Consider the following 13,606-nt stretch of genomic DNA (forward strand, 5'->3'; position numbering starts at 1 on the left):
TGGGGAACAGAGACATTAGATTTGTGGGAGAGGGATGGGTCAAGGAACATGGGGTATACAAGATGGACATTACAGGGACTTTCAGGAAGGGGGTTGCTGGCGGACCTTGAGTGCTCTGCGGAAATATGGAGGGGGGGGCAAGGGGAGGGGATATATACCAAGCAAGGGGAGGGAATTTGTATATCGCAAGGGGAGGGGCGAGACCGGAGAGGAGACGGTATAAGACAGAAAGACCACCGACCTGCCTGCGGTGAGAGAGTGAGAGGCCCAAAGACAGCCTCATCACGGGAGATACCAATGATCCTAAATGCCTTGGTTTCCACAGCATGAAGCTGAGAAAGATGAGAGGCAGGAGCACCAGCCCAGAGGGGAGAGCAGTACTCCATCAGGCTGCGGACGAAAGCATTGTATGTGGTCAGGAGCTGAGGTGGGCCGAGGAAGGATTTTGTACGACAGAATTCCCAGTCTGCGACTGGCTTTCGAGACCAGGTTGAAATTGTGGCTTTTTCTTCTCATCTGGGCAATAACAAATTTTGATCGAGGAAAATGATATTTGAACACAACAGTGAACACGTGATTTGGCTATAAAGGGTATTTTTGATTTATTGATTTATCAATTAATCGATTAATTATTCATTTTTCGATGAATTACTTAATTTTCAAAAAGTTACAAATTATGATGAAGTAGTGGTGGTTTTGGTATGTTATTAGCCAATTAAGAAATTCATTATTTTATGATTATTATTTATTTATTTTAATTATTATGCAATTAATCAATTATTATTGAACACCGCTCCCTCGCATTTCCGTCTCCATGTGCTGCACAGCGAGTAAGTATCATTTGTACACATTCACCTCAGAAGCACTGCTCCCACCCAATTCCGTCTCCACGTGCTGCTCGGGAGTATTGCCAAGCGCTGGAGGATTGGATATTTATTTGGCAAGGGGGCAGGATATTTTGAATGTACCTGTACTTGTTAAAATTTCGATCAGTTTGCACCTTCCCAATATAAAATATAGTCGATTGCTGTTTAAACCAATTTTGAGTTAGGCCATCTGAAAAGAATAAGAATGACAAACAGGCACTTTTGGGTTACCCCACAAAACCCCATTCAAAGTTTGAGAATAGGTTGTAGCCGTTTCGGCCTCAATGCCTCTCATCAGTGGCTTCACCGGATAAAGCTGCGCAGCGAGAGCTCCAGCTAGCCTGAGGGAAACTTCAGAGGGAACCAGCTACGAGATGGTTTGATTGGTCTTTCGGCCCTATGTCCGGGTTGTACGCTCGATTTGCATGTCAGAACCGCTGCGGGTCTCCACCAGGGTTCCCCTGGCTTCACCCTACCCGGGTGTAGCTCATCATCTTTCAGGTACCAATGAGCCACGCTTCCCGTTTAACGAGCCACGCTCGCACACGGTGCGGAGTCAGCCACTCTGGTGGTGCATTTAGATTGAAAACATTGTGGACTACTGGCTGACTGTAAAGCAGAGAACCAAACTCGTTGAATTGCTTCATCGATACAAAAATCGGTAGCGATGATACAGAGGATTTTAAGAAGATAAATACCCCAACCATGGACCATAAAACTCAAAGTCCATCAATCAGTTTGTTTTGCAATTTCGGAAACACTGACAATATGTGTGGACTAACCAAAATATAATAGCCATCCTGTTGTGTACGCCGATGAAACCGCAAGATGTTCCCCAGATGGTATTGGCAATCTCCGAAAGAGATTGTTGCATAATTTATTCATAAGGGTGGATGTATCAAAAACAACAAACTGGAGAATTCCATGGAAGGACGTAAACATATTTTGATACAAAATTGATGTGAAGCAGACATTAAGAATAACAGCCGTTTCCATGATTGTACGCATGAAACAAAGACCTCTCTTGGCCGCTGGCAAGCGTGGAACGAAATCAGAAAAACGTTTTCTGATGCGCAACTTACAATAAGGCCCCCCAAGACTAGAGCCGATCTGAAAACAGCAATTGGGGATTGCACGCACCGGATAAGCTGAGACCCTCTGGGAAATTATGGACAGGTGCATACGGATATGCTGTATGCTTAATCGTAATGGTGGTCATATTGAACATATTCTAACATAAAACAAAACTGGTGAAATTTCTCTGTGTATGTACGAGTTTAATGTGTTAATAGTTTATTAAAAACTGTACCTTCATGACGTTCCAGGTGAAACACTTGTAAAACTGACTGACAATGTATGGGAGGGTTAAGCCAATTTTTCGACAACAAAAGTCCATGCTGAAACATCTCAGCCTTTCCTGGAATTTAATGAAGTACACAACCACTGCATATCAATGACTACGTTTATGCTTTTTCTTCTTCTTGCTCTTACGGTAGCACTCCGTCTCAATGGTCAGCTTTCCTTCAAACACTATTTCCACACTGGAACTTTTCCCACGCTTCCCATCACTATGGTGGTGCCGGTGATGATGACGCTTTGAGTCCCGGCTTAGAGAGCGTGACCGATTCCTGTATCCATCACGGTACCTCTCAGGTGATTGATAAGATTTGGAATGCAAGCTTTTTGAATGCTCTCCATCCTTCTCATGTCGAGTAGTTTGCTCCATGTGACGAGTTTTGCATTTCCGCTTTCCACGTGGCTTGTCGCTTGATGTTTCTGTCAAATTGACTGAGCAATGGCGACCTCTTTCTCGTTCCCGCGATCGCCCATCACTGCTGTAAGACCGTTTGCTCCTTTCCCAACTTTGGGACCTCCCACGTCGATAGTAGCTGCTCTCAGATGAACGCCTCCCATGGAATTTATCGTAACTTCGCCTCCTCGAGTTTTGGTCCTTAGACTCCCAGCTGTATGATCTCCAACTGTGGTTTACCGCCCTGTCTTTATCCCAATAGCAGTATCGTTCAGAATCTACCTTCCGGTTTCTGTCATAGTATCTGTCATGATCGTGATTTCTGTACGAGTCTCTTCCCCAATGTCGTCGTCGGAATGATTCCTCAGAGTGTCTGAATTTGTCTTCTCTCCCTCTGGCCTTGTCATCATAGATTATATTCTTTTCACAGTCAGAGCCAGCTTCAAACTTTATGTTGCTCACAGTTTCTTGCTCAAAACCAGTCTTTTGAAGTGAATCATTTTCATATACCCTGCCATCCTCCTTGACATTACTTCTCTCATTACTGCTGCTACGTGAAGAAAGCCTTGAATTTCTTTGATAGCTGCTGCTGGCACACCAGGATGACCTAACGCTCAACTCTCTGCTGCAGCTCCTGCGAGATAGCTTTGTGTCGTTGAGCGCTTCACGGCATGCAACACTAAGCTTTAATGAACCACCCATTTCGGAACCCACAGCTTGTTCACTTCCTTCAAGAGTATCTTCCGCATCACCATCTGCACAGAGAAAATTTGAGTCACAAGAACGCTGTGACGTCCAATCTGTCTCTTCAGAATCAGCATTATTATCTGGAACACAATCCGTGGAGACACTAACAGTCCTCGGGGATGCTGACAGCGTCAAAATTTCTGCCTTTGTACTGCATGTGGCAAATGAAGGACCTGGCTGCTCCGATTCAGAATCCGAAGACACAGTGACAAGTTCAGGTGTCCGCTCACAGCGCGGTTTTACATAACCGACAATGACGCATTCCTCCATGTCATCCTCATCTGCTTTCGAGTCAGTTTCAACTTTACACAATAGAGTACTTTGTTGGTTTTCAGACAAGCTCAATTCAGCTTTGTCCTTTGGAGAAGTAGGGAGACTTAAGCTGATTGAGCTAACCTGTGAGATGGAAAGATCCCGAGGACAAGATGGGCTAACATATGATGGACCTGGTGTTACATCATCCCAGCCAGACAGAGAGGGAGAAAGTTCACCAGGGAGCAGGTCTCGTTTCAAACCAGACTCAAAATCTGGAGAAAGTGGGATGACAGAATCATCGGTGCTGCTGCTAATGACACTATCAACGTAGCCACTATTGTGGGAATTTGAATCAGTGTAGCACGCACGCTCGTCATAAGCATCTACGTTAAATGGTGACCGAGCAAAGCTTATAAGTTCGTGCAAAAAGTGATCTGTTCGATGCACAATAAACGGTTTCAGGTCCTGACGGAAAGTCTCGCTATCCAAGTCATTCAAACTGATGGTACTCATTATGAGGTGCTTCACAATGTTAATAACACACGTGTGCTCTCCAAACAGAACGGTCAATTCCCGTTTTAGCCAGGGCACAATGCGATGAAGGCATGCTGGGTTTTGCCGAAAAAATTCTGCAGATACTTCCCTGTACCGACCACCATCTTCCACTCGTTTAACCCGCAGGCCCTTCCGATAGAGTGCACGGCGAAAAGCAATCATCTCCTGCTCCTGTAGCTGTTGGAGGTTACGTTTCTTAAGACGAGCACGTCGCCTCTCGCGTAGCTGCTGTGTCATCTGCTCAATTTCCACATCATTGTGCAAAGATCGCTGCCGTGAAGCACCTTCAAAGAGCACACCACCATCAAAACCTCCAGACTCGTACTGCCATCTCCAATGCCTCCACCGCTCACGAGTCATCGTTGACCGATAACGAAAGCGGCGCCCTTCAGGGCTCGACAATGAAGAGTCATCCCCGAGTGTGAGTACATATTCCTTGTAATTTGTATCGCTTTTCACACTATGGATGATGCGGTCAAAGGTTTGTTTGCAAAGTGGGCACTCTGCTTTGCTCTTAGCCCACTCTAGTATGCAAAGGAAGCAGAAGGAGTGGAAACAAGTGTTGGTGAGTGCACGGTTTTGAATCCGGTCTAAGCAGATGGGGCACTTTGAGTCTGGAGAGGCGTCTGATGGAAGGCGAAAGGAACCGCAAGACGTCTTCTCGGACGGTGACTCCATTGTTCCTTCCGAGCCTGACATGTCCATGACCTGTGCAAAGAAATGCGTGACAAAAAGAGTAAAAGTACAATGTTTTTTAAAAAATGCATAAGGAAAGAAAACCAATCAATGGATGACTGATGCCAAAACACATAATCATTTCAAAAATATCAACTCAACTCCCCCCAAAAAATAAATTGCAATTTGAACGATCTACAATTCAAATGCTGTCGTATAAAAGAGGGTGATGATTGAGCAGGAGTCAAATATAGTTATGTTCCAATTAGAAGGTGGTTGAATTTGTATAGCTTTAGTTGAATAAAAGATGTAGCTGAAATCCTGCTTGGTTTTCAACTGGTCACTTCAGCTTTATAAAATTCCCTGTGTTTTGAAAAACAAAAACAACCCATAATTACCTCTGCCACCGATGGTGGAGGAGGTTATGTTTTCACCCCATTCTGTCTGTTTGTTTGTCTGTTTGTTTGTGTACAGGATATCTCAAAAAGTTGTGGACGGATCCACATTTAAATTTTGTGGACAGCTTCAGTGTGTGACAAGGACAAACTGATTAGATTTTGGTGAAGATCCAGATCCGACTCCTATAATTTTTTTTAAGTGATTCTTTACCATTGAGAGATAGGGCTCAAAAAAGATATATAGCACAAAATTTAAAAAATGTATTGGGCCAGATATGTTCTCGTGGATCAGGCATTACGTGGCAGAGGTATCCACTCGTGGCATTATGGGCACTGTACTGAGTTACCTTTTTGTTATCCCTGTGCCAAAGCGTTTCCCCAATGAGTTGCCTAAATTATTACAGACCAGTCACACTCGCATCCATCATTATGAAGTCTTTCGAAGGTCAAGTGTTACTGTTCCTGAAATATGGTCTTCTTGCTTCACTTGACCCTCATTAGTTTGCCTATTGCTGTAATCATTCAGTTGATGATGCCGTTTTACTCACACTCTATCACGTGCTAAATCATTGAGATAAACGTATGCTTACTTATGCTATATCCACGCTTTTTGAAAGAAAATGGGGGTTATTGTAATCGGCTCCATCTGTCTGTCCGTCCATCACACAATCTCCTACTAAATGGTTGGGCAGAAATTCACCAAATTTCGTATTCATGATCACCACATGGCACGAATGTGCAAGAGCAGTATCATTCTTGGCTCTGCCTCCTGGGGCGGGGTCATAATGTCAAATACCAAACCAGAATGGTACTCTCCGATGTCGCAATGTCGACCAATAAGTCTCCGCCCACATTATTACATCATTACACATACTTGCACAAAGTTTGAATTAAATTACTTTGGCAGTTCTCAAGTATCACATTTTTACCTGACATGACCTCTGACCATTGACTTCTTGATGCCAAAATCTAATCAGTTCATCTTTGCATCATAATATATTGTTGCAGTTCTTGGAACCGCATGCATCCAACAGATAGTGGTCCCAAGACAGTTATTCCATTATTATACGTGCAGATAGTCCCTATCCATTTGTCTAGCGGGACAAGAAGGGAGTGCATTGCGATGATCTCGTAGCTAGGTTTGCTTACATCATTTTTTCTTCATTTCGTCCCAACTCTTCTATTTGTCTGATTATTCCTGAGGTAAATCCGAGCCACGTGCACCTTCGCTGTGAGGTGGGCCCTCATGGAGGCCAGCGCGAGCGGCACCGCTGCAAGGAAACGATAACACGCGGGCATTAACGGCGCAGAACCCTCGTTCCCAAGAGAGCCCTAAACTCAACGTGTGCCGTGAGTCATACAGTGCACTTAGCAGTGCGGGATTATCGACTCGAGCTTCCGATGATCTGGGGTAGATTGCTGGTTGCATTAAAAAGGCAGACGAATGAATACCTCTTAAGAGGCTGCACGAATGGTGTTTTTCACAACACAGGAAACAGCCAGCACGACACCCACACTGCACGAAACGCGTACGGAGGCCGATAAAGGCAACGCCACGTCACGTTGGGTGGGATGCGGGTGTGCGAGGTAAAAGCGGTGCGTTCCTTTTCAACCAAATATCGGTGTTCGCCCCACGCACACGCTAGCAGAGTCGTGCGAATGTGAGCGCTGGCCACGTGCGTAATGGCCGAACCCCGCGCACTGTATAGAATGTGCTCGAAGGCAGACACGTATGCCGCTCGCGAAACATGCATGGATTTATCCATATCGATGTACCTTCGGCTCTCGCTGGCAGCAGCAGAATCCCCACAGATGGTGAACGTCTTCTCGTCTCTACGGCCAGCGAAGCTACAATCGAGCCAGGGAGTGTTGTACAGTGCTGGCCGCGTTGGCGCGCGCAGAGCGGGCACATTGATCGGCGCTGGTCGGACGCCCGAGCGGGCATGCAGGACCCACGGCGATTGCCGGGGCATGGGCCAGGGGTTTTTCCGGGAGGATTCGCGTGCCAATTTCGGTGTGGGCGATTCGTGTCATGTCGTGGGGTCGGAGCTGTCTGAAATGACCTTGCCGGAAACTAAGTGAGGCGGTTTCCGGCCAAAGTTAGCAGGCCAAGTGAGGGGTCGGGGCCAATCAGAGCGCCCAATTCAGGTGATGACGTTTCGCTTTGGGGTGGCCCCTCCCCCCACGCTGAAAATCCTGCAAAGGTTGGAGTGGTCCCTCCACCTTTCTCTTTCTTTTTCGCTCTGGCCTCACCCTCGTCTCTCTGCACGACCCGCCTCATGCTGCCTGGATCTCCGCCCCTTCTCCACTCAAGCCCCTCCTTCACGAACACGGTCTCCTCACGCGCTGCTGAAGCCAGAGACGACACGACAGCTGTCGGGTACCGCACCACGGAGCATCCCCCCCACCCCCCAAAATGTATGGGTGGCGCGTCGTACAACCAAAGAACAAAGGTACCGAGATCGCAGCCTCAACTCCTCTTCCTTGTTGTTCCAATACTCCCTCTTCATCGGGTTTTCTGTGTCTGTGTGTGTGCGTGTGTGTGTGTCCTGGCGCCTGTCTGCTGAAGTAAGACTGCAGAAGATCGTTATTGTTGTCATTATTATTGTTATTATTTTCACGTTAAGTCTGCTCTGTGTCCGCTTTTGTAAGTTGCTTGTTTATTTGCTGCACCACACCTCTCTCCCCCATATCTGCACAACACACCCCAATAAACCTTGAACGTGCCACATACCATTCCTCGCCCATTGTTAATAAATTATTTGGAATGTTCCCCGCTCGTTTTTGTCTTTTCTTCCATTGATCCAGCATGGTCCGAATCCCAGTTTAGCCGGGACTTTATTCTCAACAACCCGTTCCTTTTAGCCGGTACGTCCTTGGCAGTGTCGCTCGGCTGCATCCGATCAGGTAAAGTGATCCGATCCGGTAGAGTGATCCGGTTCGGACTAGGCTTACCGAGGGCGTGTTCCCCAGGAATTAAACCACGTGATTAACTATGTAACCCGATTAACCCATAGACAGGAGGACCCTAGGTCACGCGGTTGAGTTATTGGTGTACACGGTCGGTTAAGCGACCCGCCGCGTCACGTTATTATCCGGGTGCGACGGCCTACAATTCCGGGGAGTCTGGTGGGAGCCGAGATAGCTTCCCCCATCTAGTGGTCTTCTCACCCGACCCCCGGCCTGCAACAATATACTTATCCAAAGTTTTGTGAAAAAAAAAATCCCATCACTGGTTCATAAAATTTCAACTCACCATTTAATATTAGGTCATTCATTACTGCATTGGGTCAAAATAGGTCATTAGATTGGGTCAAAATTTAATATTGCAACTTTGTCATCTTTGAACTTTGCTTTTGGTGGGAAGCATGCGGATTTGCAATGGCGCACCATTGACTTTGCTCGTCTTAAATTTTAGTTCTGCTTTCAAGACCATTTTACCTCACAAACTTTATTATAAACTCAATACACTTAGTCTTGATAGATTTTAACTAAATTTTGGATTTCTTCTGGACAGACCACAGGTTGTCAAAATTGGTTTGGAAATTTCTTAGATGATCACCCTGAACACTGGAGCACTTCAGGGCTGTGTTTTAGCCCCAATTTTATTTTCATTGTTTACTCATAATTGTGTAGCATCATCTGATAGAGTGATAACTCACAAGTGGTGAGATGACCAAGGTTAGGAAGGACTATTCGTAAAATTTTTGGCTGCGATCTGCCTTCCATCGAGAGCCTGTACTCCAGCCGAATAGTGAAAAGAGCGAAAGTTACCAGCCGAGATGAGTTCCACCTAGCGCATGACATTTTTGAACTTCTTCACTCGGGTAAATGTAATTCTTTCATCAAGACCAATTCTAATCGCTCGCACGACAGCTTTTAACCTGACTGCAATCCACACCCTCAATGAATCGATGTCTAAACTTTTTACAAGAGCAACTAAAGAATGGATATGGATATTTTAAACCATGCCACTTATTTAATCACAAAAATGTTGTTTTAGAGCCCTCTATATTCATCACAATGAATCTTTTGTTTTGTTTTTGACCCTGCTCACTGTTATTTCCGCTCGGTAGAGTGCATACCTCCGCCATGTAATGCCTGATCTACAAGAACATATCGGGCCCATTACAGTTTTGAAATATCATGCGATACAGTACTATATCATTTTCGGCCTGATCTGTCAATGGTAAAGAATCACTTTAAAAATTAAATAATTCTCGTATCCAGATCTGGATTTCGATCTTCACCAAAATTGAATCGATTCTTCCTTGCCATACACCCAACATGTCCACCAACTTTTTGAGATATCGTGCTATGTATCATTTTTGTCCCAATCTCTCAAAGGTGAACAATCACTGAAAAAATTCCAGTAGCCAGATCCAGATCCAGATTTTCACCAAAATGTAATCAGTTCATCCTTGTCACACACCCAACCTCTCCACAAAATTTCATCCGGATCCATCTACAACTTTTTGAGATATCCTGAACACAGACAGACAGAAAGGGGTGAAAACATAACCTCCTTCACCTTTGGTAATGGAGGTAAATATTATCTTTACAACAGGACAAAATATTAATAAAAATATATTTAAATTAAGATAATGGAATGTCGTCATTAGCAATTACATTATAAAGCTGGATCAAATTATAAAATGGGCCTGCTGGTTGCATTATTACTGAGTCGTAACTTTGATAATGATGCATGTCAGGTCAGTAATTTTTAATTAGGCCAGGGTCCTACTCGACATTCATAGACACCATATCTTTAAAGTGGACTGGTAGGATGCCTGAGAGGTACGCACACTCACCTCTGTCTAGCCTGGGTTTCAATCCTGACCCAGCTATAAACTGTCATCCCAATGTTTCACAGGCAAGGTGATTCATCATTGGGTGTGCTGTCCCTTGGACGGACATTAAACAGTCGGCGAGCTATCGCTGGCACCATAAGCAAAAAAAAAAATCCCAAAATTCCTACCCTGTCACGTTCCCCTTGTCCCAAGGTAACGAAGTGCAAAAGGGTAAACTTCCAAGGGGTTTCGCTACTCCCCTTAGCTGGGCATGCGGATTAGTAGTAGTGTAGTAGTTGTGGAAGTAGATGTTCAACCCAATGAACCCTGAGCTCCTTGGACTTTCGGCTCCCCCACCCTGGGTTCCCTGGAGAAATATTCGGCCGCTCAAGTATATGGAGGTTTGAATAGCGGCTGATAAAATGGCCGCTAGGGTTCAAAAGGTTAAAGTCCTTCCTGGGCCAATACTAGTTAATGGTAAAGAGGTCACCAACTTAACATCCATGAGAGGGCTGGCAGATTAACACAATGCTCTTTCTTGGAGAACACTGGCCTAACAACTTATAATCATGTCAGAAATCGAACCCAGACTCAACTCAATGCAATGCAATGCAAGTGCACTCCCTCAACACCAATGGCATAATCTGACATGTGGAATGTGGTAAAAAGTTTATTTATTTATAGCACACAAATACATAGCAGAAATGCGTTGGTGCTGGTGGTCTCATGGTGCTGAGACCACCGCAAGTATATCCCGAGTAAAATACAAAAATAAAATACAAAAAAAAAAAAAAAAGTAAAAATGGCAGGATTTCCTTAGATTTGATTTTAAGGCAAGGAAGATAATTCCTGGGTGTCATGAGATCATTACCTCTCTGTGCTTGATCAACGTGTTTGAAGTAAGACTCTGGCGAATTGCAGCATTTCAAAATCACAACGTGACGTTTAAACGAGTATTTAATCGAGGTTTACACAAACATGAAACAAAGAAAAGCAAACACAAGTTCCCTTCTTCATTGATGTAATGAGTGCATAACGTCAACAATTACAAAAGTGTGTTTCATCCATCACCAAGCAGCTTGTAGAGCGCTTGCTGAGTGGCTTAAGCACTTCACCGAAACAGTTAATAAGGAACGGCTAGCTTGGCAAGCGCCAGCAAGTTGATTGGTAACGGGACACACCCCCAGAATACCCTTTATTTATCAACATCAACAACAACAACAACAACAAAAAGATTTCCCCACAACTGAACTGACCCCTTTGTACCCATCCGACTAGTTATAGAGAATGGCCGATCAAGTACTGTACCTGAAAATATAACAACGACCAGTACCAGATCAATCAAATCTTACGAAAGCTTTTACCAAAGGAGACACGGCGAGTAGGGATGAACAAGGCCGCTACCGGTAGTTTGAGACGATCAAGAGACTGTAAAAGTGAGGAAATATCGTGTTTGCAGCCTTACCTCGACTAACCAACCGAACAAGCCTCCCAACCAGGCCGCACAAAACCACTTCCGCAACTTGTTTTTTTTTTCTTTGTTTGCTATAAAAGATAAAACACGAAGTACATTGTGAATTACATTTTTTAAATCCAAACACAACATGGAACATCAAATTAAAAAAAAAAATAATTTTAGTATATTTTTATATAAATAAATCGTTTCGAATTTCCGACCATCGCCTCAGATTATTGTCGCGAGAGAGTTGCGCTTGCCCTCGCGCGGGAATATAAACAGGGGGAGGTTATGAAATGGGAAAAAAATTGCAAATGGCGTCGATGAAGCTGTGAGAAACAATTTGCATTAATTGCCACATCTGATGCAATTTAAATGCTCTAATGGCGGCGAGGTGCTCCGTTTGAAGCTTTGTTCGATATATGTAACTTTTTCATTCCTAATGTCTGTAATAAAAAAAATTAAAAATTTGTGTCAAAACCTGTGACCGATTGCAAATTAATCGTAGGATTGTCGTTGGTTGTTGTTTCCGCCGTTCTTATTTTATTGTTGTTCTTGCTATAGGTTATTACTATAGTTGCGTTCATTCCGTTCTCTGGGGTGTGTTCAGTTACCAAGCAGCTAGCTATCGCTTACCAAGCAGCTAGCTATCGCTTACCAAGCAGCTAGCTATCGCTTGCCAAGCCAGCCGTTCCTTTTCAACGGTTAATGAAGTGCTTGCTCAACTGCTTCAGGAATTGTCGAGCGGTCCACAAGGAACTTGGTCACTGAACACACCACCGGACGACATTGTGATCGAGCCAATTAATTCGAATGGTTTTGTGTACTATTTGAATTCCATTAAAAAAAAATCGTTGGTGCATATAGTGAAACTTTTATCGAGAAAATACTTTAATAAACCCGAATGCAACTCAAACACAAGATTTTTGATGCAACGTTTCCATTTCATATGTGGTGTATCACCCGCGTTTTGGAAAGCTTTGCTGAGTTCATCCCTTTTGTTGCGGCCCTGACGACGCTCCGGAGCAGTTTATTGCATTGAAGTTAATGTCAAGGATAACACGAGAATTGCGATTGAAATTGTTTTTTTTTCTGTTCAATATATCCATAAACGATATCATTTTAGATTACTTCATGTCATCATAACCATAGGTTATTTGAGCAATATGTAGTCGCCAAGGCAGTATAGTTAGTCATTGGTGTTTTTTTTTTTTTTTTTTTTTTTTTTTTTTTTTTTAATGATTTAAAAAAAAAAAAAATATTCTTCAATCATCATCTGTCGGCCTCCCCTTGACGACGAATAGTTAAAATTCCACTTAAGTTTTATTTATCATTAACTCATAGCGTCAAACGATTATTTTGACCCTTGAAGACTCCCATGAGGGGGGGGGTAGGGGGTGAGACTCGAACGAAGAACACGTGGATGGTGCGTGGGGATGGCAGAGACGGCGAACGTTGTGGTCCTCATGCCTGGAGAAACGCTGCAATTGCCCAATAGCGAAGCATCATTAACACCTGCGCAAGAGTTGGTGCTCGGGCCAGGGCTGCGGCGAGATGATGGAGGCACCGTTGTGGCGACCAAGGCGGGAGTTTTGCGGCGGAGGGATCCAAATGTGTACTGGATCGACTCTCATCAAAAGCGGGTGAGTGTTCCATTCGCATTGATGTGACCGGCAGAATATCCGCTCGATATGTATGCGCTCAGGGCTATCCTTCCATCGTCATCGGGTTTACTGACGTCAGCATATTTAAAAGTTGTATTCTGCGTGGTCGGCATTTATTTATTACGTACGTGGTTCGTAATTGATATATGATTAAACGTGAGAAAAGGATAATAAGAGAGAAACGAAGCTTGGGAGCGTGAGAGGAGTCTAGATAAAAGGGACCCCTCCCCCCCCCCCATACACATACACACGCACACTTATTTTCCAAAGAGCAGGTGATATTAAACTAGTTAAACTGCTTGTCGTACATTTGGAGGGAAATTATGTAATTGTCCGGTTTTGTTCTCTGGTCTTCTTCCCAGTATGTACCAGTCAGGGGTGAAATGGTCATCGGTATTGTGGCTGCCAAGTCTGTCGACCTTTTTAAAGTGGACATTGGAAGTAGTGAAC

General features: G+C 44.2%; 2 protein-coding genes across 2 annotated transcripts in view; one reads left to right on the top strand and one right to left on the bottom strand.

Annotated features, from left to right (window-relative positions):
• Window positions 1-1,709: 1,709 nt before the first annotated feature.
• TOPORS (TOP1 binding arginine/serine rich protein, E3 ubiquitin ligase) lies at window positions 1,710-11,581 on the bottom strand. Its single transcript, XM_085846576.1, has 2 exons — window positions 11,502-11,581; window positions 1,710-4,881 (listed from the first exon to the last, which is right to left on the bottom strand). The coding sequence occupies exon 2, from the start codon at window positions 4,876-4,878 to the stop codon at window positions 2,317-2,319; it is 2,562 nt and encodes an 853-aa protein (XP_085702702.1). The 5' UTR covers window positions 4,879-4,881; window positions 11,502-11,581; the 3' UTR covers window positions 1,710-2,316.
• A 1,248-nt stretch (window positions 11,582-12,829) lies between these two features.
• EXOSC3 (exosome component 3) overlaps window positions 12,830-13,606 on the top strand; it is a 24,758-nt gene continuing 23,981 nt past the window's right edge. Inside the window, exons 1-2 of the mRNA XM_085846577.1 lie at window positions 12,830-13,135; window positions 13,519-13,606. The exon at window positions 13,519-13,606 is cut by the window's right edge and continues 62 nt beyond it. Coding sequence (XP_085702703.1) covers window positions 12,929-13,135; window positions 13,519-13,606 — 295 coding nt within the window. The 5' untranslated portion in view covers window positions 12,830-12,928. The remainder of the gene's footprint in view (window positions 13,136-13,518) is intronic.

Source organism: Eptatretus burgeri, chromosome 11 (assembly GCF_056783735.1).
Source record: "Eptatretus burgeri isolate ZD-2024b chromosome 11, Ebu_testis_v1, whole genome shotgun sequence".
NCBI classification, from domain to species: domain Eukaryota; kingdom Metazoa; phylum Chordata; class Myxini; order Myxiniformes; family Myxinidae; genus Eptatretus; species Eptatretus burgeri.